Raw genomic sequence first — 15,713 nt, 5'->3', positions numbered from 1 at the left:
ATAACATTACGCAGGTTTTTTTTAAAAAGTGATGATTTACTAAATATTTACTAAATATTGTATGACATTTCATACTTTAAATTTGTTTAAACTGTTTACTTACTATTGACCTAATTAGTTATCCCTTATAGTTGTTATTAACTATGTATTTGCATTCAGGTATCACACACATTTTTCGTTCATTGTGTGTTAATTTGCGTTTTTTTTAATTAAGTTAAGCCTTCAAATTGATATCTTCTAGTGTGTCTTTCTATGTTGTGATGTTATACTGTTGTTTAGTACCATTAAAACGTTTAAGGCCGCTGCAAATGTTTGCACCTATCTTAAGTCAGGAATCTGATTTACAGTGGTTTTCGTCTATTTATGAAGTAGATACGAGTTTCTCGTTTCTTGATTTTATATAGATAAGAACGTTGGTTTTCCCGTTTGAATGGTTTTATACTAGTTATTTATGTGGTCCTTTATAGCCTGCTGCTCGGTTTGAGCCAAATGCTCCGTGTTTTATGTCGTACCTTGACCTATAATGATTTACTTTCATAAATAGTTACCTGGATGGAGAGTTGTATCATTAGCACTCATACCACATCTTCCTATATCTACATGTATGTACATATTGCATTTTTGTTTGTAAAAGTGTTACCTCTACCTTGGTGTGTTACTGAGTGTTCGCAGTTGGAAATACCGTTCGTAAACATAAGGTCTTTTTGTTGGTAGTATCTTTCGATCGAAGTATGTAGTACACGTAATTTGTTGATTAGTGAGACACACAAAACTATTCAATAATGTATTCAGGAAACTTAAAAAATTCCTAAGTTTTACGATTAGAATCACGAATGCACTGACTTACATGATGTGTGGGTCTTGGCTCAATGCGATTTTAGATCTTTTAAAGAAGAAGGAAAAGACATCTTGTGGAACAAAATATCAAAAACCGATAATCTACTGTTGCCTCTATTGTATTAATTCACAGCGTCATATATAACTTTATCAGAATGAGTAGCATAAATAGAAATATTAGTAAAATCGTAATTTTCATCATGATTATGAATGGTCAAAGCCCAAAAAAAAAACACGACAGATAATTTTCGTATTAAATTAACAGAGTTCTGAACCTTTTAAACAAGACATAGCTATAAATAGGTTGACGTTACTATTAAAGAGTGCATGTATGTTACATATCAAAGCTGTTATAAATTACGTGATTGAGTTATGTTGTTTGTTTCTAACTTGTGGTCTTAGCTTTTACATAATGTATCAACAACATACATTGTCTTATTGAACACGAATAAAACTTACGCACTCTCATTCTGTGCTGACACTTCCGAATACAAGGCGTAAACTGATTGTGTAGTTGTAATAAGATCATGCACTTAATGAAACCTATGTGTAATACATCGATAAAGATAAGACATGAATTAATGGTTCTCGTTATCATAATCAGTGAATAAGAAATCGCCATTTGACAGAATGACACAGCCGTTAATATTTATGTAGTCTTTTGTGTGATATAGTACAATTATTTGTTGTATCACTAGTTCAGGGGTAAGAGAGATGTTTTGAAATCTGTGATATAAATCTTCGGAAATCCGGGATCTTGATACAAGATCTATGTCTGCTTTGTTATTTGCAATAACTTCGTGTACTTCTCTCGGTGATTGTTGTAACATTGCTGGCGCATGCGTTATTTTCTTAAATTTGAAAGACTCTTTGTATTCATCACGTACTATCTTAATATCTTCTAACGAAGCCATCTTTAATATGAAATTGTCTACATTTAAAGGACTCTTGAATTCAAGTTTGTAATCTCCTAGTTGTTTTCGTAGACCTTAAATACCGGTTTCGATAGTCGTGACTCTGTTTCGAAGAGACCTGGCTCCGAGGAAAGTTTGCAAATCGGAGGCAAATGTTTTCATATTTGTGAGACTTTTATCAATATCAGAACATTGTTTATAGAAAGCATTGAGGTTGTTGTACGTTTCTTGCATTTTTCCTTGGCAGACATTAAATGTCTGCGTTACATTTTCCAGAAGTTTTTTTTTCTTCAAATAATTCCATATATTTTATTACATCTTTTCTAAAACCTTTTACTTGTTTTTCCATGTCATTCTTTCGACTTTTAATCAGTTTATAGTTTTCTTTTTTTTTCTTCCTTAAATTGTCAGTTATTTTAATAATGCCCTGTACGCTTTCTACAAGCGTGTTAAATGATTCAGAAGACTTGGCATTTTTAACAACCTTACCGAGTGGACCTTTTTGTTGACATTTCGAATGATTTTCTGAAAAACATTTCCAACAACAGGGCTCGCTATGATCTGAACAAAATACATCCAGTTTCATATGATGACTACCACATTTGCTACAGTGATTCCTCACATGATGGACACCCGTGTACAGCAGGTTTTGTTTTATGTCTTGCAAAGCAGGGAGTACAAACATCTCCGTGTTTAGACTTTGTACCTAGAATAAATTATATAAAAAGTAAAATCACAAAAATACGGAACTCCGACAAAATTTAAAACGGAAAGTCCCTAATCAATTGGCAAAATCAAATGATAAAACAATCAAAGGAAAGGACAACAAATATAGCTATTGAAGACAATAGAACATTTTCATATGACCGACTTTTGAGTTTTGATCAAATTCGAGGCACCTAAAGAAGTTAAATCAAATTTGAAGTCTGTTCAATTATGGGTGAATGTTTACTGTTTACTTATGATTAAGTCATGTATAGAAAGCACTTAATAAAGGTTAAATAAATATTTACTCTGACTAAGTACAAAGATGTCCTACCACAGGGACGGTAACTTGTCAATAAAATAAAAAAAGAGTCAAAAATTCGTCATATGAAAATTGTCTTTAGCGAGGCGTATCTTAATGAACATGATAAAATGCAACATTCTTTACTCTTTTATATTCATTTTCGTTTTTGAATGGACCATTTGTAATTTACTATTTCTTTAAAATTAAAGCGTGTTGTTTCTTACCTGAATTAACAGAATGTTTGTTTGTCGATCTCCAAGGCGGTTTTTATCGTGTTGTCAATAAAACCACCGTTGTTAAGTAAGTACCAAGGAAATATTAAACGATATATATTTAAACTCAATTACTACTGTACATTGTACCTGTTCAACAAAATTTTATATTAAATTAACAGGTAGACCGAGAAAATAAAAAAAATCTTATAATCAACTTTCATTTTAAATATCTAGTTTTCTCATTGCATGTGTTATGGTCTGAAAGTTAGAAGATTTATCGCTTGTCATCTTAACGGTTAATAAAAGTTATACGTTCATATTTAAATGTCCGACATAGGTAATTATGAAGGTTATTTTATCAATTCTTATGTTTGATAAGTTATGAATACATAACAAATTATTGTTTGTTACACTATATACTTCAACGAGACAGCAACCAAACGAAACAAATAAAAATAAAATATCTGATAATTCCAAAGAATACTGTATAGCAAAAGACTCTAAAAGATATCGAAAAATAAAGTTTATGCACCTGAGATCACCCCCAGTTTTTGATGTCCATCTGCTTAATTCTAGACAAATATATTTTTAAATAATTACGTGTTATTTGGGACATATTCACCAAAAAGTAATAATTTGGTATACTGTTTAAGTCGAAAAAGAGGGACGAAAGATACCAGAGGAACAGCCAAACTCATAAATCGAAAAAAAAAATGACAACTTCAAGGCTTAAAAAGAAAAAGACAAACACTAGTACACATGACACAACATAGAAAACTAAAGAATAAGCAAAATGAACCCCACCAAAAACTAGGGGTGATCTCAGATCCACATGTGGCACCCGTCGTGTTGCTTATGTTATACAAAATCCGGTAAATAGTCTAATTCGGTTATTCGATAAATATCAACTAACTCGTGCTGGCGTCCGCAAAACTTACGAAGGGATGAATTCAACATCACCATTTGAAACTCTTGGTTTCTTAGCTTCCATGTGAGCAGCAACCCTCTATCAAGAAAATCATGATATGAACTGCAAGCACGGGAATATCGTATCAATTTGGAGATATATATCCTGTATGCAGGTGCTACTGGAATGTTGCTACTTAGAAATAGAAAGTTCACAATTGGAAAGCTGAAATCATCTCTTTTGTCGTAAAGTTTCGTTTTCAACCGACCCTCATTGTCAAGTTCTAGATGTAAGTCAAGATATGAGGCCGACTTAATTGTATCTGTTGTATCCTTTATCTCTAGTTCGATTGGATAGATGCGTTCAACCTAGTCACCACATTTTGCATTATTTATTGAAAGAACATCATTTAAATAGCGGAAAGTAGAGTTAAAGGGTATTGCTAACTTCTTATCTTTCTTCCTAAAAAGTTCCTGTATGAAGTCAGTCTCATGATAATAAAGAAACATTTCGACAAGAAGAGGGAGACAATTGGTTCCCATTGGAATGCAGACAGTCTGTTGAAAAACACGTCCTCTGAACGTATCAAATATGTTGTCAATCAAGAAATCAAGCATCTTGATAATGTCAATTTTAGAGAATGTTTTGTTTGAGTGATCCTTGACAAAGTAGGATTTATCCCTCCCCAAGACTAGATACTTGTATCTACGTTGGCCATTCTTTTTTATGAAACAAAGCAATACCAACTCTTTCATTTTGTCTTTTAGTTTGGAATACGGAATACTTATGTAAAGTGTAGAAAAGTCAAATGTTTTAATAATATTGCAAGATGAAAGAGAGTTAGATTGTATGTACTCTAAAAGATCTTATTTTTAGTATCCACATCTGATTCACGCTAACTAGAATAGGCAGTTTCACAATAACTTTGTAGCCTCGCTTTGATCGCTGATACAATGGATGTTAATAATTTAGAAAGAGGCTTCGTGGAACACCGGGAAGACCAAGCAATATACCGTTGTTTGTAAAAAAATAATATAAAAATATAAAAATTCGGATACTTAAAAAAAAATTGGCGTTTTCTGTGAAAAAAAAAATGTTTTCATAGATACAGTTATGCAGTTCAAAACACAACATGTGAACGTCATATCACAAATGTTTTCATCTCTGAGGAGTTGCGGCTTAATGAAATTGGATTCTTCATTTAGTAGTATAGATATCATTGTTTAAACAATTGTCAAACTAAAAATGTGATTAAGGTTTAGGTGACGTTTTGTTTACTTAATATTTATCTAGATCAAGGTAAATGAATGTACAGCGGATGTATATACGATTTTGACAATACCCGTGTTAGTATCAGTAATTTAACATAATAATGACATTAAAAGAATTCATATCACTGAAAGATCACAACGGGAGTCCCACTTAAATGTTTACTTGTTCACGTTTTTAAAAGATGACTAAAAATAGTTCCACGGGTTATATTTCTTGTTCTACAATATAGGATAGGGTGATTCTTGTGATTTTACTTTTTCATCAAAGATAAAATTATAATGATTGTATAATGAACTAACTGAATGAAGATTTTTAGAATGACATATCTGCACATTTCTGCAAAGTTGAACCTGAAAACAAGTAACTCTATCATGTTATTTCTTCCTCTTGCAATTCAAGCAATGAATGGTCATTAAGAAACGACCAATCTTTTTATAAACCATTCATGACATATTTAATCACCAAATGTTATATCACATATATCTTAGATTCACATAAATATTCACATCTTCTAACTTATGAGTTAAAATTAAAAGAGTTTTCAATACATTTTACCGCCTGTGAGCGAGTTTAAGTACATTTCACATGAGGTCCCTCCCGCTTGTGGTACCATGTGGTAAATGTCGTGTTTGAATATCACAGATGATAAGAACAGAATGACAAAAAAACAGGCAAAACGTGATTTTTACATTTTAAAAAGTATATTCCTGTTGTAAATTAATTCCTTTATTCAAATGGAATAAATAGAGTTTAAATAGACAACATCGAAAAGAAAAAAAAGGCGGACGCAATTGTGGGATCGTCGGTCCTCCTATATTCAATAGCTGCCATATTGTTGGTTTAGTTTTTAAGAAACAAAAATCTTCATAATTTTGTAAATTGTAATTTTGAAATATTTAATATTCAAAGACTCCAAACTCAGTTCATTTAAAAAATTCTGTCTAAAATTATTTTTTAAGTAATTTTGCTTTACAGAAAGATCAACTATAAGGAGGAAGAAATATATATTAACAACAGAAGATATATACGATATGAACTAGGCTGTGTTCCGACTCAGGTAAGATGTGTGTTTAACAATTGTATAAAGTAGTAGAACAAACAAACAAAAAACTCGAAAATATGATTTACCACCAACTTTTCTAAATTACAACTACATATGGTCATGAACATTTTCTGTTTTTCTTTTCAAACATAATTGTTTCTTGATTTGAAGATAACTATACAAATGCACACGCCTGCAGACTTACCGCAAACAGAAAGTCAACAAGAACGCACATGATCATTCACTTATCTTCCTATATACAAGGACCACATCTTTTTGATTTCAATACAAAATCCATATACGTCAAACTTTCATGAAGTATTTTACAAAGTTAAAAAACTCTTATTTATATTGGTTTCTCGCGATGATACGGCATGGGATTTTTCCATGTATTATTATCTATGTACATTAAATTATATGAGTAAACTGTAAACCAAATATTTTTTGCGAGCGATTTATTTTTACGACGCTCGAATAAAAATTGTCGCATTAAATTTTTAACCTCGGTCTTTACTTTTTCAAACTACAACATTAAAATTTGAAAATCGCGAAATTAAATCTCCGCGAAAAAATATAGAAAAGGCTAAACGCGAAATGAAGTTCGTGAAAATAAGCTGGTTCACAATATTTTGAAAAAATCATTTATTCTTTTTTTCATATTTCAGATATGCCAGAACCCGTTAAGAACACATGTCCCGCTGTTTGATTCTTCCACAGATAATAGACCAAATAAAATGCCGTAATTCAGATTTATGTAATTAAGGACGAAAAATGACAGGTAATCATTTGAATATATTTCTTACACACATTTTCGATGTGAACCAAGGATCTTTGTTGAAGGTCGTGCTTCGAACAACTATTGTTCATGTTTTCTACATTGTGACTTGGAGTTGTCTTTTTGGCAATCGAACTTTTTGGCTTTCAAACTTTTTTTCATCTGGGCGTCGATGGTAAGTCTTGTGTGGACGTGGCACACGTCTAGCGTATTACAATCTTAACAAAGCACCCTTTGTTGGCTATTAATCTTTGTTTCTCTGTCCTATATGTTCTCCTCTTTATTTTTATTATAGTCCTGTCATGTAAAGTTGTCATTTTAAAGTTATAATTAACATTGTCAATAAAGCGGGAGGTTTGGCATGCCACACAACCAGGTTCAACACACATGTTTGTCTTAAAATGCCCTGTACCAAGTCAGGTAAATGGCCATTGTTATGTTGTAGTTCGTTTCTGTGTGAGTTGCATTTTGGTGTTGTGTCGTCGTTCTCTTGTATTTAATGCGTTTCCTCGGTTTTGGTTTGTAACTCGGATTTGTTTTTTCTCTATCGATGTATGAATTTCGAACAGCGGTATACTACTGTTGCCTTTATTTATATTCAACATCATCTTATTAATGTCAATATAAATGTTACTTGACCACAAGAGATTCTTTTGATTTCGTCGTTAATTGTTTTGAAACTTGTTTAATGCAGATATTTCGATAAAATTTGAATTTGATGCATTATCGTTCAGTTCTTCCATTATACATTTAATTTCGACCTATAACAATTAAAAAACAATGTTATACCCTCCATGGAAGATAAACGTAATACTATTTACTCTTTGTAAACTAACATTGCGATTACGGTTAACGTTTGCTAATTTTTTACCCAATATGGATAGTTTTCTAGTTAGCAAACACACTTCCTTTTTTTTTTAGATTAATAAATAGACCTAAATCTAGAAAAATCTGCAAATCAATTTGATAAACTCAAGCAAAGCTTTGATTCCATAAACACCAAATAATATGTATACATAAAGTCGTATGAATAGAAAAACCGCTATGTATTGTGAACGGACTGATATAACATTCAAGTAAAAGTAACGTTTTCCGGATACCTTTTTACTTAATGCTAGCGCAGCCACGAAATACCAAATAAACCCAGGTTCTTTACATAAACTATGAAGACCAGTTCTGCCCTGGACACCTTGTCACACTAGGGGACAAGTGTCTACAACAACCGACATAACAGACAATTCTCTGGGTGGACAAAGCTAATACTTGACCGGGTAATGATTTGGACAAGTATAAGCCAGCATTCTAGGAAGGGAAGTCTTAAAGAAATAATACCTAAATTATCATATTTATTTCATACCAAAATACTCAATAAATATTCTAATATTATGACAGTTAGTTGTACAACAATACAGAAGTTAAATAAAGTGGTGAAATGTCTTACTTTAAGTAGGGATTTTAAACTGTATCATTTAAACCATTTTATACCCAAGTCCTAAAGTTTAAACCCAAAATGAAGCCAAAACATTTAAGAGACGAATTGATCCAGAACAGAAATAGTAAACAGCATGGCTGTAATGAATACTGATAGTTACCTTCGAGGAAAGTATGAATTCTGGACAATGTATAAAATGTGAATTCAGTTTATAATTAATAACTAAATGACTTAACAAATGGTACTTTCTTGAAATAAGATTTGCAATTTAAGCAACACCATCTTACCTTTAACTTTTAATAACCGGTTTAGAAAAGGAGTTATTGTGTACATACACACAGGTGAAAGTTTTCATGTAAACAATAGTAATTATATAAAAATGTAAATGTGCTCAAGCTAAAACGGGAGCTAATAAATAACTCTTAATTCCAATATTGCCACATTCCTCCCCACTTAAAGATCAAATGTCATCATTTTTTCTAACAAAAATAATGAAGAAATCTGTAAACGTAATAGTACATGTATATAAAAAATATATCAAAATGTTCAATAAATATGTATACAAAAGTTCATAAGTATGTATCAAAATATTTTAAAAAATACGCATCAAAATATCCATAAATATATAAACGTAATATAATCAAAAATTGGTCACCTAACGTTAATGTTTCTTTGCTTTTATTACTGTCCTTGTCAAAGTATACTTGTCGAAATTAAATTTCAAATGTTCGTCCCTCGAATTATAGTGTGTGTCCTCTACTTTTGGTTTCTTTCCCGAATTCACATATCTTTTACGTGTTTCTTGAGCCTCTTCCTTGGCTTTTCTCTTCCTTTCCTCAACTTTCTCCCTCGTTTGTTTTGCTTCCTCCCTTTCCTTTACGTCGCCGACATGGTATGGCAAAACATCCTTCGGATCAATGATTTTTTTGTTATTAACCTCTATACACCTATATCTATCTTCAGAGCATTTATGGTCCTTAACGAGATGTTTCTTTAGTACCTGTAATTTCCTTCTAGACAAATCACATATCTGACAGGTATATAAGGTCAGCTTTTCTTTATGTACACTACCAAAGTGTGACTTGTACTCGTTAAATGAGCGGAAGAATTTGTTTTTTCCACATTCTTCTATATTACAATATGCCCCCACAGCTGGCCATAAATCTCTCAAGTGATCATTTAGAAAACTTTTATATTCATTATCACACACATGTAATTGTAACTCCATTCTGAAAATATATAATTAATAAACATATAAGTTTGTCTATTTTCAATAAATCTTTTCACAGTAATATATATATATATATATATTATATATATCTAAGTCACTGACTTTAATCTGCAACAATCTACAGTAAAGAAAAAATATTCATTATTCCTGTATATATTATATACAAACACAAACATTATGTATATATACATACCTTCTAACAATACCATTTATGATGGCGTGTGGGCCCTTTGACAACATCACAAACAGTAATGTAGACAAGTACTAAAAGTAAATGAGCGAAAAAATAAAACAAAATTACAGTGTTAATATTTGTCGGGGTTAAATAACACGACCAAAGCGAGATGTCACTAGTGGAGTTAACGTTTGTACATTTTCGTGTGGTGTAACGATTTGCTCTTGTACAGTTGGAGTATGTGCAGCTTAGTATGGTTTCATGGTACATGTACAACTAATTGTTTAGTACTTGTGTCTTTTTGTATTCTGTATGTCAAATCAGTAATTTTCTAAATAACTTTGTATGGACCAGTCCAGCCTAATCCAAGCTTCGTATTTGCTTCTGGAGGATACCATCTCCAAACAAATGAGTTTTCTTCAAAACTTCTTATTTTCAAAGTTTTATCATAACTTTCTTTTTGTCTATTTGCACTTAAACCAGATTGTGCATGTGCTCACTGGAATGCATTTCTAAGAGCTTCTTGAACCCACTCAACATATGCAATTGGACAAGGTATACTTTTATATCCTTGAGGTAAGCCAAACATAACATCAATTGGACATCTTAATTCATGTCCAAACATCAAGAGATTTGGAGAGCATTTTGTGCTTGCATGTTGAGTGGCTCTGTATGCCATATTAATGAATGGAATGTGATCGTCCCAATCATTTCTATGTTCATTAACAAATAAACGTAGAATAGATTGTAAAGTTTGATTGAAACGTTCAACCATTCCGTCAGACTGGGGTCTGTATGGACATGTTCGAGTTTTGTCAATTCCTAATTTGTCACAAATGGCGGCAAATAGGCCAGATTCAAATTCTCGGCTTTGATCTGTATGAATTTGGAATGGACAGCCAAATCTGCAAATGAATTCTGTAACAAGTTTGTCAGCTACTGTAAGAGCTTGGTGATTTGGTATTGCATAAGATTCTGTCCATTTAGTGAAATAATCTTCCACTACCATAATGTATTCATTTCCACCCGTAGTAATGGGCAAAGGACCTATGATGTCAATTGCTATTCTGTCTAAAGGATACGTAGAAACACTGGATTTCAAAGGTGATTTCCCTTTCCCTTTCCCTGGTCCAGGTTTCCCTTTAGCACAAACATCACAACTATTAATCCATAACTTTATAGAATCTGACATATTTGGTCAATAAAATCTTTTCTTTATGAGATCTAAAGTTTTATCTCTTCCAAAATGAGCTGAATATTTTGTACAATGTAACTGTTGAAAAATGAAATTTCGTATCTGTTCCGGAGCTACAAATTGATGAACAAGCCCCTGATTTTCTCTTTCAAAAAAATTACATAACAGGTTATTCTGAATGGTCAAGGATTCCCATAACCCATAAATAATTTTTGTTTCTTTTGATTTGTTTTGAATTTCGGACTTTTTGGGTTTTTTATCAGATTGTAACAAATTGTTCAATATAAAACTTATATTTTGGTCATTCTCTTGCATTTCTCTTAATTGCGAATTCGACCAATAACTGAGCCAGTTTGATGTTATGTCAAAACTAAGTTCTTCTGTATAGACATTGACCGGTCTGATAGCTAAATGGGTCGCAAGACAACCTCTGACGCTATCAGTGTCGCCATCAGTTTCCGTGTCATTGATAACTGATTGAATACTTAAGCAGGAGGCATGGCCATCCTTGACGGTATTCGGGTCATCAATACAATCCGTAGTTTTGACATTTTCAAAATATTCTATAGCTGTTTTCATTTCGGTACATTCTGGACAATTGATTCGTTTACATTTTCGTTTTGGTGTCCGCGATAAACCATCTGCGTTTGTATGCAATGAACCCTTGCGGTGTTGAATATCCATGTCGTATGTGTCTATGATAGAAATCAATCTCGCGATCATACCTTCCGGATTTTTGAAATTTTTGAGCCACTTGAGCGACGCATGATCTGTACGTAAAGTAAATTTTTGGCCATATAAATAATGTCTGAATTGGCACAAGAAAATAATAACCGCTAGCATTTTACGTTTTGTGGTACAATACTGTTTTTGTGCTCTGTTTAAAGTTCGGCTGGAATATGCAATACCATGTTCCTCACCATTCTGGATTTGCGAAAGAACAGCTCCGACTCCTGTTTGACTAGCATCTGTATCTAGTATGTAAGCGCCATCTTCACTTGGAAATGATGATGTTGGTGCAGTTGTTAAGCATTCTTTTAACGTCTCAAACGCGATTTTACATTTATCATCCCAAATAAATGATTTATTCTTTTGAGTTAACTGTGTCAGAGGATGAGCGATAGTTCTGGTATGAAACGGCGGTAATAACCCTAAAACTCTTTGACATTTGATGGTGTATGCCAATTCTGAACCGATTGAATTTTTTCTGAGTCGCATTTAATGCCTTCTGCAGAGACAATGTGTCCCATAAATTTGATTTCTGTTTGAAAAAACGAGCATTAACTCGGTTTCAGTTTAAGATTTGCTTCTCTAAAACACTGAAATAGGGTTTTCAAATTATCAAAAGCTGTTTCAAAGTCTTTTCCATAAATTATGACGTCATCCAGATAGCAAAGACAACGATGCCATTGTAAACCACCCAAAACCTGATTCATGAGCCGGCTAAATGTCGCGGGAGAGTTGCATAAACCCATCGGCATTACAAGAAACTGATATAAGCCTTTATGTGTCGAAAAGGCAGTTTTGTATTTGTCTTCTTCGGCAACCTCTACCTGAAAATAACCACTGGCTAAATCAACGCATGAAAACCACTTTCCGCCGCTCAAGGTATCAAGAGTGTCATCAATACGCGGTAAAGGGTAGGCGTCTTTTACTGTTCTTTCATTTAATTTCCTAAAGTCCACACAGAATCGAATAGACCCATCCCTTTTCTTAACAAGGCACACTAGTGCTGCCCATGGACTACAGCTGGGTTCAATCAAATTTTTGTCAATCATTTTTTTCAATTCTTCTTCAAGAACATCCCTCTGTTTCAAAGCTACTCTTCGTGGGGATATCTTTACAGGTTTTGCATTACATGTATCTATATAGTGTTTTACTCTATCAGTTCGCCCAAGAGAACCATCAGGACCAACGAATATATATTTATACTCATGTATAAGTGAAGACAGTTTTTGCTTCTCTTCATCTTTTAAGTCTGATGATACTTTATCTAACATAGATTTTAAATGCTCGGGCAATTCAATATCTTTTAAAGTATTAACTTGTTCTGATATGTCATTAGATTTTGAATCTGTTTGCGACTCAGAATTATCCTCATCAAAAACTTGTTCTATTTTCATCAAGTGTGCAATCTGTTCACCTTGTTTAAGTTTAACTGATTTTGAATTCAAATTCATGATAGCTAAGTAAATTGTATTTTCTACATCAACTAGGCTTTTTGCCACCAAAAGACCTTGACTTTTCACCCATTCTAATGGTTCAATAATGCCAAAACCATCTACAAATGAATCTCTTTTAGAAGCTTCAATAATCATTTCACTATTTGCAGGAATTGAAACTTGTCTAGCTATCTGTATACTTGAACACTGGGAACTATTTTCTTTAAAAAGAGGAATACTCTGACCATTGATACTTAAGCATTGGCTTTTAATTTGAATATTAATTTCATTTTGTTCAAAGAAATTCATTCCTAAGATCCCAGATGACCCTTTTATATCAGCTACAATAACTTCTTGTTTAACAAATAAAGGACCTATTGCTATATTCAAAATACATTTGCCTTTAACACTTAAAGCATTACCATTGGCAGTTGTTAATATACTATCTAGGCTAATCAACTGAGAACTTAGTTTTAATTTTTTCAAAAGTATCAAAAGAAATCAAAGAAACTGGTGATCCAGTATCAACGAGAAATTTAACATCAATTTCATCAATTTTGTAAAAAGCAAAAAGACAATTTTGATTCACTAAATTTATTTGAACTCTCTTAATTGGATCTGATATCAAACTTTCAATTTTGGTTTGTGGCCTTTCTAAATTTTTAACAGCTGAACTATTGGCCTCTAAATCAGCTTTAACCGTTTCCCTGATTGTTTAATGGACAATAGTACTGAATATGTCCTATCTCATTACATTTATAGCAGACTCTGTCAGTCGTGCTGTTTTGATTCCTATAATACCTTCCTCTGCCCCTATTATTAAACCTAGGAGGCATATTTTGGTAATATCCGTTCCTATTTTCGGTTTCTGTTTTAACATGTTTAAGTTGACTTAATTTTTCATCAATTAGTTTAGCAACTTGATCAAGAGTTAATAACTCTGTACTTTCCTTTTTATTATCCTTAATTGCTTGAATGGGGACTTCATTGCTAGTTAGCATTGGCTTTCTCATATTATTTTGAGGATTAATAAATGCTTCATATTCAATTGCGTATGAAATTGCAGTATCCAACGTGTTTGCACGCTGAAACTGGACATGCTTTTGTAAATCCAAGTTATTTAATCCTCTAATGAATTTATTTATTAGAACTTTTTCCATCATTTCAGAATCTTGTTTTTCATTTGGAAAAGCCATGTAACCTAACCTTCTTAAAGCTTGACCATACTCAGAAACAGTTTCGTCTTTAGAATGTCTTCTTGCTTCAAATTCGCAAACATATGCGGCTTCTTTTTCTCTAGGATTAAATCTATTATTTAAACTTTCTTTAATTTTATTATAATTTCCAAGGTCTTGTTTACTTAAAGTACTCAAAATTTTCTGAGCAGGACCTCTTATACTCATAACAATTTGTTTAGCTCTTTCTAAATCATTCCATTCATTCCATTCTGCAACTTGTTCAAAATGAACCAAATAGTCTTGCCAGTCAATAGTTTTGCCATCAAATGATTGAGGCTCTTTTTCTCTTCTTACTATACGTTTTTCATGTAAGGTAACAGGTTTTGGCAAGTTATCAAGAGAAGATGTGTGCTTAACCCCTTCATGCCTATTTAAATCATAACTGGGGTATTTTTTAGTTGAATCCCTATTTAAGGATTGATAGTCCTCTGAAAATGTATCCTTATCAACGTAACTCTTGTTTGGGGGATAATCTGATCCTTGGTTCTTATTTAATCTATCCCTATCATCATACAATTCATAACTTGGTCTCCTACTAAAATGTGGTTCTTGGTATCTTTTTGGAGTAAATTTTCTATCTACTTTATAATCTGGATGTTTCAATATAGATTTATCCCTTACAGAATCATCATAGGTTTCAGATAAAGTAACAAGTGATTTTAATGGAGTACTAAAATTGAAATCTTTTTCATGTCTATACTTAACTTCATCTTTATCTGAAAATCTATCAGAATGCTCAATTTTTGCTTTATCATGCTGGCTTATGCCGCTTGCGTAATCTATTGAATATGCCATTTTACAAAATAACAGAAATGTTAAGGGCAATTTGTATGGTCACGGCACCAAAATGTGAACGGACTGATATAACATTCAAGTAAAAGTAACGTTTTCCGGATACCTTTTTACTTAATGCTAGCGCAGCCACGAAATACCAAATAAACCCAGGTTCTTTACATAAACTATGAAGACCAGTTCTGCCCTGGACACCTTGTCACACTTGGGGACAAGTGTCTACAACAACCGACATAACAGACAATTCTCTGGGAGGACAAAGCTAATACTTGACCGGGTAATGATTTGGACAAGTATAAGCCAGCATTCTAGGAAGGGAAGTCTTAAAGAAATAATACCTTAATTATCATATTTATTTCATACCAAAATACACAATAAACATTCTAATATTATGACAGTTAGTTGTACAACAATACAGAAGTTAAATAAAGTGGTGAAATGTCTTACTTTAAGTAGGGATTTTAAACTGTATCATTTAAACCATTTTATACCCAAGTCCTAAAGTTTAAACCCAAAA

The 15,713-nt window shown here is 32.5% G+C and overlaps 1 protein-coding gene and 1 long non-coding RNA gene across 2 annotated transcripts; one reads left to right on the top strand and one right to left on the bottom strand.

Annotated features, from left to right (window-relative positions):
* The first annotated feature begins 1,421 nt into the window (after positions 1–1,421).
* On the top strand, positions 1,422–6,968 carry LOC139494731 (uncharacterized). Its single transcript, XR_011657127.1, has 3 exons — positions 1,422–1,542; positions 6,130–6,211; positions 6,862–6,968. It is a non-coding gene; the product is annotated as an uncharacterized lncRNA (long non-coding RNA).
* A 5,316-nt stretch (positions 6,969–12,284) lies between these two features.
* LOC139495381 (uncharacterized) lies at positions 12,285–15,199 on the bottom strand. The gene is made up of 2 exons (XM_071283688.1): positions 13,968–15,199; positions 12,285–13,617 (listed from the first exon to the last, which is right to left on the bottom strand). Exons 1-2 carry the CDS (start codon positions 15,197–15,199, stop codon positions 12,285–12,287), a joined length of 2,565 nt encoding a protein of 854 aa, XP_071139789.1.
* Positions 15,200–15,713: the final 514 nt, after the last annotated feature.

The sequence above is a fragment of the Mytilus edulis genome, chromosome 11 (assembly GCF_963676685.1).
Source record: "Mytilus edulis chromosome 11, xbMytEdul2.2, whole genome shotgun sequence".
Taxonomy (NCBI): Eukaryota; Metazoa; Mollusca; class Bivalvia; order Mytilida; family Mytilidae; genus Mytilus; species Mytilus edulis.
This window is presented reverse-complemented; position numbering and strand designations above follow the sequence as displayed.

Excerpts from the sequence above, each read along its gene's own strand:
- LOC139495381 (XM_071283688.1), bottom strand. The coding sequence starts at position 15,199 with ATGGCATATTCAATAGATTACGCAAGCGGCATAAGCCAGCATGATAAA. Across the intron at positions 13,618-13,967 it reads AATAATAGGGGCAGAGGAAG|CCTAGATAGTATATTAACAA; the intron begins GTATTATAGGAA and ends TCAGTTGATTAG.